The sequence below is a fragment of the Syngnathus floridae genome, chromosome 1 (genome assembly GCF_059516105.1).
Source record: "Syngnathus floridae isolate MCC-2025c chromosome 1, RoL_Sflo_1.0, whole genome shotgun sequence".
NCBI classification, from domain to species: domain Eukaryota; kingdom Metazoa; phylum Chordata; class Actinopteri; order Syngnathiformes; family Syngnathidae; genus Syngnathus; species Syngnathus floridae.
In genome coordinates, this window is record NC_142413.1 from 19,337,357 (window position 1) to 19,351,967 (window position 14,611).

The following is a 14,611-nucleotide window of genomic DNA, read 5'->3' on the forward strand; positions in this document are numbered from 1 at the left end:
ACAGCATTGCCGACACCATTGCACGCCATTGATAAAGACATATCCAGCCATCTGATTGATTACTCAATTGTTCAATGGAAAAGTCCACTCTTAAGTGATTCAGTAGTGACAGCCCTAACTTCCTCTGTTCTCTTACAGTATTTTTAAATATACCAAAACAATTCCATTTGTTTTTGAACTTTTTTTTTACTTTACAAAATGTTTTTTGAAACCACAAATAATAAACCAGAGAACAAGATCATCTTCAATTCTGCTGTAAGACTCCTCGCATTAATTAATTGGAAAACCTGTTCATGTGATTTGGAGCGGCTATTTTAGGTAGCAATGGAATTCAAATGGGCTTAGTAATTATGTCCCTGTGTGCGAACAAAGGGTTCTATGGACTAAGTACTAATTACAATGATAGCATGTTCTTTTTCTCACTGCTAAGTCTATTCAAGAAAGGCATTTATTTATTGATATAAATGATGCACGCAGCAACAATTCGGGGCATTTTAGGGATGGCTGCTACTTGAGGAAATAAAATAACTTCTTCTTGCACTTACTGTATATGAAACTTTAGTAACAATTAAACTTGTCGGTTCTTTGACAGGATTTTCATCATGTGACACTCTGAAGAAGGTGAAAGACTTCAACCGAAACATGTCACAACTATGGTCTGCTACAATTAAAAATGACTAGGAGTCAAAATAAAAACAAATTAAAAACAATATTATTTAGAAATAAACTAAAAGAAAAATACATTGATGTTTAATTGCATGTACATATGTGTATATTCGTATATATTTTCACATTCATTTTATAATTATTTTTTGTATTTATTCATACTTTTATTTTGTATTATATATTGGTTTTGTTTTAATTTACGTGTGGAGAGAGAGAGAGAGAGAGAGAGAGAGAGAGAGAGAGAGAGAGAGAGAGAGAGAGAGAGAGAGAGAGAGAGAGAGAGCTCTCCCAGCCATGTTGAAATGAAGAAATATAGTACTTGCATAAATTGAATGTTGGCAAGCATATGAGGATTGACCTGGATACAGTTCACTTCGAAAAACATTCTGTCAGCCATTGGTATTGGCCGTCATTAGTATGGGCTGCAATCGCGAGTACCGAGTCCTTGAAAAGAAAGCTCATGTTCGCCCTAGACATAAGGATTATGAGGAGGTCTTTGGGTAAATATCTCCCTGGATTTGGGAACTTTTAAGAACCCCTGATTGAGAGGCCATGATGCTCTCTGTGGGATGGAGGGCAGGAGTTTGCTGGAGAAAAAAAAGCAGAATGACTCCAAAGAGCACAGGGCGCACGTATACGTAGATGTAAATGAATGTTGATCAGTCTCCTGGAGCAGGAAAAAGATGTGCACTGTGAATTAGACAAGGACAAAAGCAGCCCACGTTGGTTCCTGCTCTTAAATCACATACACTGCCAGAAGGCACCACCGAGCCTCTCCACCAATAAACAACCCAGTCAGATTCAATAAGGAAACATCAGCGGCCTTTTAATGTTCCCTCTTATAAGCTGTTTCCTGCAGCTGCGGCAAGCCAGTCACTTCTTCTCTCCACCCTCTACCGAGCAGCAACTCAATTCAAAGGCTGTCGGTTGAAATACAAGAGTCGTTTCTACCCCTTTTCATGTCTACCACTTGACTGTTTTTGGGGACCCCATCCAAGAAGGGGCGCTAACGTGTCTCTGAAAGGCAAAGAGGATGCAAGTGATTTGAATCATTACAGCAGCCGGAATTACTGTAATTACATTCAGCGGCATCATTATCGCCCTATGCGGCATCCTGGCGGAGGCTGTATACAGACACTGACAGCATCCACTGAGCCTGTACCACACGTCACTTTGGTGGGCGATGTCATCCAAGCTACCTGCACGGTGCTCATCTACGGCCGTGTCCGCCTCTCTTTCTGTCACGCCTAAGTTTCTTGTGGAAATTAATTTTCCTGCAGGTACCCAGAGACATTACTTGCCAAGGTCCCCTCAAGTATGCGCTACTTGTGATTTAAAGAACTAAAAAGTGGCAAAAGAACTTTATTACTGGTACAAACAACTCACTCAGCAAGCAGAACGAGATTGTTCACCTTTTGTAGGGTGTGGATAGAGTGTCAAACTCATTTTCATAACCTCATAGTAGTTAGGGTTTCTCTCATATAGCCTTTGAGCCCCAAAAAATCATACAGTGATACCTCAATTTAACGAGACCTGATTAGCTTTGCACGCAGCTTGTTTAAACGTTGTTTCTAAAGTACATATTTAAGTAGTTCAGATTATTTAACGTTAGTACAACACAATACATTTGCACTTAATCTTGGAAACTTTTTAATCAAGTGCAGTTTTTTATTTTTATGTGCAATAGCGTTTTATCATTAATGCAGTAGTTGTTCTTACAACTTGTATGTGTGTAAATTGTAATGGTGCAATGGCTTAGTTACAATAAATGCAGATTTATTAGGAAAAAACCATCACCTACTTTTTTACAAACATATGGGACTAGGATGTTACTGTATTCTTAATGTTGGCCAAGTATTTTTTGAGGTGGTACTTGCAGTAAAATCAAAACTGAGAACCAACCACTGCACTAGATTGTGACAGTGAAGTTAGAAGCAGCGGCAGCAATGAGAAATTCTTAAAAAAGAGGCCTTGAGCTGTTCATTGCTATTCCTAGTTGAAGTTCACCAAACAAAACCGAGAGAATTACACAAACCTCATATTTGCCTTTCTGAATACCCATCCAGCCATCCATCCATTTTCTGTACGGCTTAGTCCCCACGGGGGTCGCGGGCGTGCTGGAGCCTATCCCAGCCGTCATCGGGCAGTCGGCAGGGGACACCCTGAACCGGTTGCCAGCCAATCGCAGGGCAGACAGAGACAAACAACCATTCGCACTCGCACTCACACCTAGGGACAATTTGGAATGCTCAATCGGCCTACCAAGCATGTTTTTGGGATGTGGGAGGAAACCGGAGTGCCCGGAGAAAACCCACGCGGGCTCGGGGAGAACATGCAAACTCCACACAGGGAGGGCCGGAGGTGGAATCGAACCCGCACCCTCCTAACTGTGAGGCGGCCACCGAGCCGCCCCCTTTCTGTATATCCACCAGCTAAATGCTATTGGCTGTGATGAAATCAATCAATATTGCAGTAGTTTGATTTCAGCAACTCGTATTTGAACACGAATAGCAACACATGCAAATATAGCATATAGCACATTTTCTTTATTCTGTGAAAAACATCTAATACTGTGTCATCGCATCTTGCAACCTCCTCCTGTAGCTTTGTTTTATACTGCCCCCGGTGGTCTGAACGCACACACCAGGAGCGACAGAAGCATAAAATGATGCACAAACTGTTTGTTTTTAATTTTTCAAATATGTTATTACTTTATGATTTCATGAAGTGCAATGGTATAGAATGATGTTTTTCTTAAAGGAGCTCTGACAAAAACAACAACAACCATACTGTGGGCACCCTACTACTGAATTAAAACACATTTGCAAAGATTAGCCTCCACTAGGAAGGCATAATATTAGTCTAGCATTGAATGAGTGGATTTTGGTGTTCGTGGCAAGGCTCACCTGTTTCACTTTTCTTTTTCTTTTTTTTTTGCTTCACCTCTTCCACATGCTTCTGTTCCCATTGAGTCTTTGACGTCAGCACCTTTAGAAATATTGACACATGCACGCTGAGCATTGATGTTACATCAACTAGCATCAATTAGCTGCAAAGCTAGCAAAGAAGGCCACAATATGTCACATAGTGAAGGAAATAACTCCCAAAATAAACTTACTTGAACAGGGTTACTTGCTGTTCCAGAGAGATTTGATATCGAAAGCTAATCCACATTTGTATTGTCCCAAACTGCACAAGCAGTTGTCAGTAAAATGTTTGCCACAAACCAACACATGTTTTGGGAGTTCTTTTGACATATGCAAGGCATAAATAAAGTCCAATCACAAGCCTTTCTGTGGCTTAACTGTAGGAAGAAGAAAGAGAATCTTGTTCTCCTGCCACACCTGCACAAAAGTTTGTGTTGAAACTTCAGCAGGCAGATGGATTCAAAATTGTGAGGGGGTGGAGTTAGTGGTGTCACAAACCAAAAAGGGCAGGTTTGGTGACATCACAAACTGATCACCTAAAACAGCCCATTTGAGAATGCTAGAAAATGGATGGATGGATGTTTGTCTATGTTGATACAAACAGCAAGGGAAACATTCTTGTCACTTTTGGGGCATTTGTTTTTCCTTTTGACGTAGGCAAACGCCAAATGTAAAATGATCAGATTTCAATTTTATGTTGTTTAAAGAAATAAAAGAAAACCAGTCACCTCATGTTTTTGGTTTTTTTGAAATTTTGTAATTGAAAAACAAAAAAGGGCCATTACACCTGCAGTGTAGATCATCTTCCATTATTTTCGTCTCATTATTAAATCAATAAGTCTTAAGTTGATGACACCAATTATGTTAAAGCAAAAATCAGTTTAGCCTGAATTTCCTGTGTAGGGTGGGTGATGATAATAAGGAATGTTGTGGCTGAGGTTAAATTATAAAATAATGGCTCTGCTGCTATCTAGTGGCTCATTTTGGTCATCTTATTTTATAGTTATTTGAATTGTTGGCTGGCTACATCCTGAACTGGACGTCTGTAGATCACATGCAGGAAACATATAACTCACAACTCGCACTTTCATTCACACGTTTAAGCCATTTTGAAAGTGTGAGGAAGCCAAAGTACATGTAGAAAACCACACAAGCACAGGGAGCACATGCAAACTCCACATAAGGAGGCCGAAGCAACAGTCCAAACCAGAACTGTGAAAATTATCAGGCAGATGTGCTAAACACTCATCACCATGCTGCCTGATAATTTTGCTGACAATGAAAAACATTTCTTGAGGTCCTTGTAGAAAGAATGGCTCTATATATGTATGTATTCATTATTCTGTTTCAACAGATTTTGAAAAAAGATCTTTTTTAACTCCAAACGTCAACAAGGCACAAGACAGTAGCGATGTTCCAGGAAACAATTTGTCCAGCACCAGTTTTGTCACATCAGCAGTGCTACCAAACAAAAGTTAATACGCGGACCTCAGAGAAATACAATTTAATAACTCCCACCTCCTTTAGACAAACTGTTTTCTGAGCATTGATGAGAGCTGGGGCTCTGAGAGGTATAAAAGCTCTGCACACAGCAAAACAGAAGCTGAAGATACTGCTGCGTCTGTGAATTTACACTTGAAGAACTTACTACCTGAAGTCTTCATTTCGTCCTTACAGATGAATGTTGCAGCTTTATTGTGTACAGTGATGCCTGTGGAGTTCTGACAATAAAGGACTGAACTTTTGGTGTACATTTAACCAGTCTTATGAGACTATCTACTAAACCAATGAAACTCCAAAATAAATATTCCCAACATTGTGCACATGTATGTTGGTTAATTTTAAGTCAAGTTGGGAAAGATGATTTGGTTGCCATAGAAACAAACATGTATAACAATAACATCATTACAATGTTATATGGGTAGAGGATTTTATTAATGTTTGACAAAACAATCACCTACTACAAGGAGAGCCTTTATAAGAGCTCAGTTGGAGAAAAAAAAAAATGGGGGACAGGGGGGGACCGTTTGGGTTTGAATAGCACATAATGTTGTAGGTATTGCATTGCATGTATGAGTGGTTCACCAAACTAAGCGGATGAACTTTTACACAATTGGTGCAGCAGAGAATAGTGAACCAACACTAACCCACAATTTGATACATTAGCAGTAACAATGTTCCATAATTACACCTTCTGCTGGTAGCAGGCCAGGAGAAAAACTAAATATAGTGATCGATGATTTTGTTCATTGGCGACAGCATGCACTCAAAAGGATATTCATCTTTCATGGCAGTTAGCCAGCATCTTTCATGGCAGTTAGCCAGCTTTCCACAGTATAGATAGATAGATAGATAGATAGATAGATAGATAGATAGATAGATAGATAGATAGATAGATAGATAGATAGATAGATAGATAGATAGATAGATAGATAGATAGATAGATAGATAGATAGATAGATAGATAGATAGATAGATAGATAGATAGATAGATAGATAGATAGATAGATAGATAGATAGATAGATAGATAGATAGATAGATAGATAGATAGATAGATAGATAGATAGATAAAATGTTTCATAACCTCTCATAGGCTTGTTGTTTAGGACAAATGTAATGAATACACCCGATGACATCACTTGTTCATGTCAATGCACACTTTGCGATGTTTACAATTGGAGCCATTCTTAGATCAAAATCAGGAGAGCTTTAAAAAAAAAAAAAAAATTCTTCAGCCTAAAAAAAAAAAAAAATCTATCGGTCAGGCAGAACTGGATAAAAACATGTTTTCTTCTCATGCAATGTCTTTATGTAGATTTATGTTTTTGTGACTGCTACGGTATGTAGGTCGTGTCACACATTTTGAATTTATCGCTGGCTTTTTATTACAATTTTGTTCCATATATTTGTACGGTATATGTTTGATGACAAGATTACTTGGCTATTTGTTCATCCCTTCAATTCCTCAGTGGAGGCCGAGGGCGTTTCAGAAGCCTCAAGGCACTCCTGCAAGACAGAAGACAGATAGAATATGTAAAAGACATGTTGCAATAGAGGGCATGCAAAAAAAAAAAAAAAAAAAGAGCTCACCTTCACTCTGTCCAGCTCTGGTCTTCCTGGGAGCGATTTCTGTGAAGAAATGCCCTGCCAAGAAAACATGATGATTACATTATTGTCGTCATCTGAACTTGACAGACTCGTGCACGGTTCTCACTCTCTTGGACTGCTGTGTCTCCTCTATGGATTTGGAGCGATTCTTCATGTGTTTCTGAGGAGAGGTGCTGGTGGAGCCCTTGAGACAAAAGCAAAACATTAGAAAACAAAACTCTTGCCTTCTCAAGTAGCCCTCATTCATAATTATTATTAAGTATTAGTTTTTCTCACTATACCTCGTTTGTCTTCCGCTCCATGGCTGACTTCAGTGAGGATGACTTGAATTGTAAAGTTGCCTATGAACAGAATTCACAATTCCATTTAGTAAAACCTATACAATACCAAGGAGACGAGACTGATTATAGAAATCCAAGTCAAGTTTCGACCCTCGAGTACCAAGCAAGCTCATCTAGAGGAAATATTGATCTCTAAATGAAAGAATCAATGGCTGCCGCTTGATCGTCACTTCACTCGTCCACTGAGACTGCGGATGTCACAGTAGCGTCGCATTCATGGTAGGAGGGAATCAATTGGATGCTTCCAGGTCAATGTGTTTGTACAGGCCCAGTGGGTCGCTCCCCGCAGCTCTCCTATTTTACATTAGACCTCTTATTGCCGCACCAAGCTGGTTCACGTGACACACTCAAGGCTGTGCACTAAGAATGAAATGTATGGAGCGAGAAGACACTTTAGAGGAGGATTTCAGCAGGATGGCTGAGTACATCGCTCACCATTTCATGGAGGTAACGTGACCCAAGTCGGATAGATAGTTTCGCTGGTCTAATAGATTCACTACCGATGTGTGGATTCTTAAAAGGGAATGAATCATTCTGCAGGAATGACGAGCCCAAAAGGATGGAGGCTTGTACTATTTGCATGCACGAACATGTTCAATGGCGTGCACGACAACAAAAGTAACAGATTGGAGTCTTAAAAGCTAATGCTCCCGCTCTTTCTGCAAGGGTGGGCAAACACAAAATGTTGCCTCACAGTCCTCTGCATACGTTTCTCCCACCCATCATCACTTTTAGCCACACAATACAGCAAGAGGAGGTGGAATACAGGATGGACAATATACAACAGAGCACGAGTAGTGAAATGCGGAATCAGGACTTCAGAGGCAAGACTGTTCTGCAGCTGACAGCTGGCCAGCTTGGCAGCAATAAGCAGCAGGCTTGAAGCTTCCAGTCGTGGTCAGACAGGTAGCTGAGGCTACTTGTGGGGATAATGGTGGAGAAGAAAAGTGGTAAACGTCAACATTTTACAGTGGATCTAAAAAGTTTAGACACCCCTGTTCAGATGCATGGATTGGGAATATTGGGGAAAAAAATGAGGAAGATATAAATTATTTGGAAACTTGTACCACTGTGGACTGTATATCCATGCAACTTAATTGAGAAAAGGGCTTTGAGATGGGAATGAAAAAAAAAAAACTGGCATAATAGGGTTGCACCTCTTACAACTGGGGATGTTCAGAATCAACCAATCACACAAATTCATAGTCAATGCACACTTGCCAACAGTAAAGGTGCCTCGGATTAAACCAAAATATAGTAGTTCAAATAATTGTTTTTTTTATTTATCGGTTTAGCAGAAGCCTGATAGTTATGAACCAAATTCTTGATGTCCTTTTTTTACATCACAAAAAGGGCATTTGAATAAGGACATGTATACTATTTCTAGGTGTATATGAGTAAAAAAAAAAAGTAATTAAATGTCTGATAGAAATATAATTGGTACTTTTCAGGTTGGCACCCATCTATCAGTTGTGAGCACAGTATTGAATCAAAAGGGTGGAGCCACGAACGGTGCCGTCCATTGATTAGTGGACCAGAAAAATGTCTTTCATGTCACAAATGGAATGCTATGGGAGAAACAGACCAAGAAGTGTCGAGTCATCTTTTCCTAGGTACTCCCTGATTTCCACAACTAGGGTAAATCAGCAGTAATTTGATGATTGCTATATAGTGGCGCTATACATGCATGCAGAGATTCAGAGACAACCAAGATTATCATGTGGACAGAACCCACAACTGGGAAAAGAGGGGTGCCCCTGAGAAGCAAGCACATGCAGGCTAAATGTTAGACCAGTATATCACAGTGACACACAATTCTATCCCATAACAATCATGAATATGAAAGGAAAACTAAGTACGGACATTTTTAAAAAGGGGTTGTTGTCCTCCCCAAAACGGAAATCTACAGCATGGAACTAAGCTCATTTGGAAACAATAGTTGGATCATAACTGAAAATTGCAGTGTCATAGTACATGCTACAATGTTACCGAGTCACACAGTAGGTGAAGAAAAAAAAAAATCAAGCACTCACCTGCTTTTCTTCCTCTTCTCCGTGCAGACGTCCAGCCGAGGAGATGCTCTCGGCTTCACTGCTGCTATGGAGTCTGTGTGAGCGCGCACACACACATGCACGCCTCTCCCCGTGTTCATTCAGAGCTCCACCGATGCACCATTCATGCATAGTTAGATGGATTGGATAGATTGAGATGCGCGCACACACGCACGTTCAGGCACGCACGCACGTGCGCACACACACGCACGTTCACGCACACACACACGCACGTGCACCCACACACACACACACACACACACTCAATGAGCATCAATTCACATCAGCATCAACTTTTTTCTCACTACTGCAACATGTTTCTTTTCTATGAATTCAACCCAAGGAAAGGAGGGGGCTTAGCTAAATGCTAACACAATGCAGAAAGCCATGCATGAACTAACAGTCTGTGTTGCTGTGTTACAATTCTGAACACAAATGGTGAGGCAACACATAATACATACAATATAATAATACTCATTGGCATGTATTTTTTATCCTCTGCGAAAAATACCTAATATTACTGGAGCTTACTGAGGAGCTGTACTTTGTATCATGTACACTTCATATCCATGTCTGTGATATACTGCCCTCTGGTGTCCAATGTGCACGCACCAGAAGGAAGAACACATTATCCATTTTAGTGAAGGGTAAAAACCGTCAAAAACATTTACCGTATTTTCCGGACTATAAGGCGCACCGGACTATGAGGCGCACCTTCAATAAATGGCCCATTTTGAAACTTTGTCCATATAAAACGTGCACCGGACTATAAGGCACATCATGAATGTATTAATTTTCTGGGACAGTCCTGTATAGGGGCCGACCATTCGCACCGACATTCCACGAACCATTACCATTGTGAATGAACTTGTAAATATGTAACTATATCCTTTACTATATCCTTTGCAGATAGGTTGATATTGCAAATGAGAATCTGTTGTCAATTGCACTACTAGAAAAGTTAAAGATTAAAATAATAACAAATTAACAATTTTATGAAAGCTGAATGAAATTTCTATTGGATGTATTAAGTTTGTTTTATTGTTGTTATTGTATGAATAACAAGGGCGATATTGGTGTTTGTGACTGCAGTAAACAGGCCGGGTTGCATCATGTCAGATTGTTAATCCAAATCAAATCATTCTCCATTTTATCGTGTTTATTTCAACTTCAGACGCAACAAATTACTTTATAATCATAAAATAATGATCCATAGTCTTTTTGATTCATGATTCATAGTCTTCAGCGGGCCACTTATGATTGATTTTATAACACAATGCTTCGGGTCAGTTTAAATTTAGACACGGGCCGCATTTGGTCCATATATAAGGCGCACCGGACTATAAGGCGCACTGTCGGCTTTTGAGAAAATTTGAGGTTCTTATAGTCCGGAAAATACGATAAATTTTGTTTAATTACGTAATAAGTATATTTTCACAACACTCTATACGTATGTAAAATACAATATGTGCCTTAGCTCACTGAATTGCCGAAATACATACTTTTGAGCGTGTATGTAAAATACCTTCAGCTAATGTAAACATGCTGGCGTGCAGCAAGGCAGAGGGCAGAGGGCAGAGGCCAAAGCGTCTGAGTCTCCGTGACGCATGTCAGTCGTTTCATCCCAGTCCTCGGATTTGCTGTCCCCGGCCGGCGCGGCGACTTCTGAGGGGACAACGGCCATGTTGTCCGGGTTGGCGTCAATGTGCTGCTGGTGGTGCTGACAGATGTGATTGTGACGCTTGTGGCGATGATGATGGTGATGTCGATGACGACTGTTGCCATAGCGACAGTCGGCGCGACAATGTATCTGGAAGACCACGGCACAGAGTGCAACAAGGAGACCGACAGACACTCCACCCAGAAACACCAGAGCTACTTTTCTAGTCAAGTTTCAAGACAAGTTTATTTATATAGCCCTAAATCACAAGCAGGCTAAAAGGGCTTTTGTACTTTTGTCTTTTTTATCTATTTACTTTCCTATTTTGATCTATTTTATTTACTTTTATACTTTTTTTCTATTTTATTTATTGCCTTTTCTAATTTTATCTATTTTATCTTTTTACTTTTCTATTTTTATCTATTTTATCTATTTACTTTTTTATTTTATCTATTAGACAAATTTACTTTATTTTCATCAATTATATCTATTTACTTTTCTATCTTTATCTATGTCAGGTTCAAAATCAGCAAAAGGATCAGCAGACAAAACCAGTGAGGCAGAATATTGAGTCTTTTCTCGCGAGGAGTGCATCCAGACTTACAGCAATCCGAATACACTAAAAGTCTGTTTACACTCCTCACTCTTTTTATTTTGGAATGCCCTACCCACAATGTGAGAGTAGCACCTGATAGGTGGGGGGAAGCGTGGGCTTTGTCTCATGAGAGAAGAAACGAGATTCTATGTGAAACAAGAAGTTGCAGACAGGATGCCATGAGAAACATAAAGAGTGCAAGGACAAAATGCTATGTGAAAAAAGAAGTCACAGACAAGACACCATGAGAAAAGAGTGCAAAGAAATGCCATGTGCAGACATCAACAAAATAGATTGAGCTATCAACAACTTTCATGGATTCCCAGAGGTGTAGAAGGTCAGGAAGCTCCAGACAGCATCGTTTGACTTGTTGTGGACTGGTGGACGTCTGCAAGGCGAAACAGCAAGCATTCTGTGCAATAATTTTATTAATAAGTACTCATTAGGGAACGCATGATAACATATATATACAATTTATCTAACAATCTATTTAATCAATTTACTTTTCTATTTTTATCTATTTTATCCATTTACTTTTCTATTTATCTATTTTATCCATTTACTTATCTATTTTATTTATTTACTTATCTATTTTATCTATTTACTTTTTTATTTTCATCTATTTTATCTATTTACTTTTCTATTTTTATCTATTTAATCAATTTACCTTTCTATTTTTACCTATTTTATCCTTTTACCTTTCTGTTTTTATCTATTTTATCTAATTACTTATCTATTTTATCTATTTACTTATCTATTTTATCTGTTTTATCTATTTATTTACTTTTTTTATTTTCATCTATTTTATCTATTTACTTTTCTATTTTTATATATTAAATCCATTTACTTTTCTATTTTTATCTATTTTATCCATTTACTTTTATTTTTATCTATTTACTTATCTATTTATCTATTTTATCTATTTACTTATCTATTTTATCTATTTACATATGTATTTTATCTATTTACTTATCTATTTTATCTATATACTTATCTATTTGATCTATTTTATCCATTCACTTATCTATTTACTTATTCATTTTTATCTATTTACCTCTCTATTTTTATCTATTTACTTATCTAATTTATCTATTTGTATGTATTTACTTATCCATTTTTATCTGTTTTCTTATCTACTTCTATGTACTTATCTATTTTATCGATTTACTTATCAGTTTTTATCTATTTACTTATCTATTTACTTCAAGGCGCAGCCAAGGCTGTCCCCGGCGTCATCCATATATATATATATATCTATATATATATATATAGATATATATATATAGATATATATATAGATATATATATATATACACACACACACACACACACACACGACCGTTCAAAAGTTTGGGGTCACCCAAACAATTTTGTGTTTTCCATGAAAAGTCACACTTATTCACCACCAAGCGTTGTGAAATGAATAGAAAATAGAGTCAAGACATTGACAAGCTTAGAAATAATGATTTGTATTTGAAATAAGATTTTTTTTACATCAAACTTTGCTTTCGTCAAAGAATCCTCCATTTGCAGCAATTACGGCATTGCAGACCTTTGGCATTCTAGCTGTTAATTTGTTGAGGTAATCTGGAGAAATTGCACCCCACGCTTCCAGAAGCAGCTCCCACAAGTTGGATTGGTTGGATGGGCACTTCTTGCGTACCATACGGTCAAGCTGCTCCCACAACAGCTCAATGGGGTTCAGATCTGGTGACTGCGCTGGCCACTCCATTACCGATAGAATACCAGCTGCCTGCTTCTGCTCTAAATAGTTCTCGCACAATTTGGAGGTGTGTTTGGGGTCATTGTCCTGTTGTAGGATGAAATTGGCTCCAATCAAGCGCATGCTTAACAGATGGCGGAGGTAATGTGATGGTCTGGGGTTGCTTTGGTGCTGGTAAGGTGGGAGATTTGTACAGGGTAAAAGGGATTCTGAATAAGGAAGGCTATCACTCCATTTTGCAACGCCATGCTATACCCAGTGGACAGCGCTTGATTGGAGCAAATTTCATCCTACAACAGGACAATGACCCCAAACACACCTCCAAATTGTGTGATAACTATTTAGAGCAGAAGCAGGCAGCTGGTATTCTATCGGTAATGGAGTGGCCAGCGCAGTCACCAGATCTGAACCCCATTGAGCTGTTGTGGGAGCAGCTTGACCGTATGGTACGCAAGAAGTGCCCATCCAACCAATCCAACTTGTGGGAGCTGCTTCTGGAAGCGTGGGGTGCAATTTCTCCAGATTACCTCAACAAATTAACGGCTAGAATGCCAAAGGTCTGCAATGCCGTAATTGCTGCAAATGGAGGATTCTTTGACGAAAGCAAAGTTTGATGTAAAAAAAATCTTATTTCAAATACAAATCATTATTTCTAAGCTTGTCAATGTCTTGACTCTATTTTCTATTCATTTCACAACGTTTGGTGGTGAATAAGTGTGACTTTTCATGGAAAACACAAAATCGTTTGGGTGACCCCAAACTTTTGAACGGTAGTGTATATATATATATACATGTATACATGTATACATGTATATATATATATACATATATATATACACTGCCCAAAAAAAATTAAAGGAACACTGAAAACACATCAGATTTCAATGGTGAAAAAAAAATGTTGGATGTCTATACTGATATGAACAGTTTAATGTCTCAGGAACAAAAGGATGCCACATCTTTTGATGGAAATGAAAGTTTTCAGCCTACAGAGGGCTCAGTATATAGACACCCCAAAAATCTAAGTGAAAAAATGATATAGCAGGCTCGTCAATTTTGGCTAAATTCAATTTCTGCAACTCAAAATTGCCCCCCCCCCCACCCCGAGCTTGTATGCATGCTTGACAACGTCACGGCATGCTCCTAATGAGACGACGAATGGTGTCCTGTGAGATGTCCTCCCAGATCTGTCGAAGGGCATCAGTGAGGTCCTGTAAAGTCTGAGGAGCACCCTGGCGGCATCTTATGGACCGAAACATTATGTCTTATGTCCCAGAGGTGTTCTATCGGGTTTAGATCAGGTGATCATGAGGGCCATTCAATTGTGTCAATTCCTTCATCCTCCAGATACTGTCTGCCACATGAGGCCGGGCATTGTTGTGGATCAGGAGGACCGCAGGACCTACCGCACCAGCGTAGGGTCTGACCATGGGTGCAAAAATTTCATCCCGATACCTAATGGCAGTCAGACTGACGTTCTCTAGCCTGTAGAGGTCTGTTTGTCCCTCCATGGAAATGCCTCCCCAGACCATCACTGAC

General features: G+C 39.0%; 1 protein-coding gene and 1 long non-coding RNA gene across 3 annotated transcripts in view; both read right to left on the minus strand.

Annotated features, from left to right (window-relative positions):
- Nucleotides 1–4,102, minus strand: part of LOC148404451 (uncharacterized) — a 41,026-nt gene extending 36,924 nt beyond the window's left edge. For both annotated transcript variants that reach the window (XR_015859790.1, XR_015859792.1), the window contains exons 1-2: nt 3,785–4,102; nt 3,573–3,654 (exon numbers count right to left, since the gene is read on the minus strand). This is a non-coding gene — a long non-coding RNA (uncharacterized LOC148404451). The remainder of the gene's footprint in view (nt 1–3,572; nt 3,655–3,784) is intronic.
- A 1,404-nt stretch (nt 4,103–5,506) lies between these two features.
- Nucleotides 5,507–9,317, minus strand: LOC148404453 (uncharacterized). Its single transcript, XM_088378831.1, has 5 exons — nt 9,077–9,317; nt 6,984–7,043; nt 6,809–6,886; nt 6,685–6,738; nt 5,507–6,600 (listed from the first exon to the last, which is right to left on the minus strand). The coding sequence occupies exons 1-5, from the start codon at nt 9,224–9,226 to the stop codon at nt 6,544–6,546; spliced, it is 399 nt and encodes a 132-aa protein (XP_088234957.1). The 5' UTR covers nt 9,227–9,317; the 3' UTR covers nt 5,507–6,543.
- Nucleotides 9,318–14,611: the final 5,294 nt, after the last annotated feature.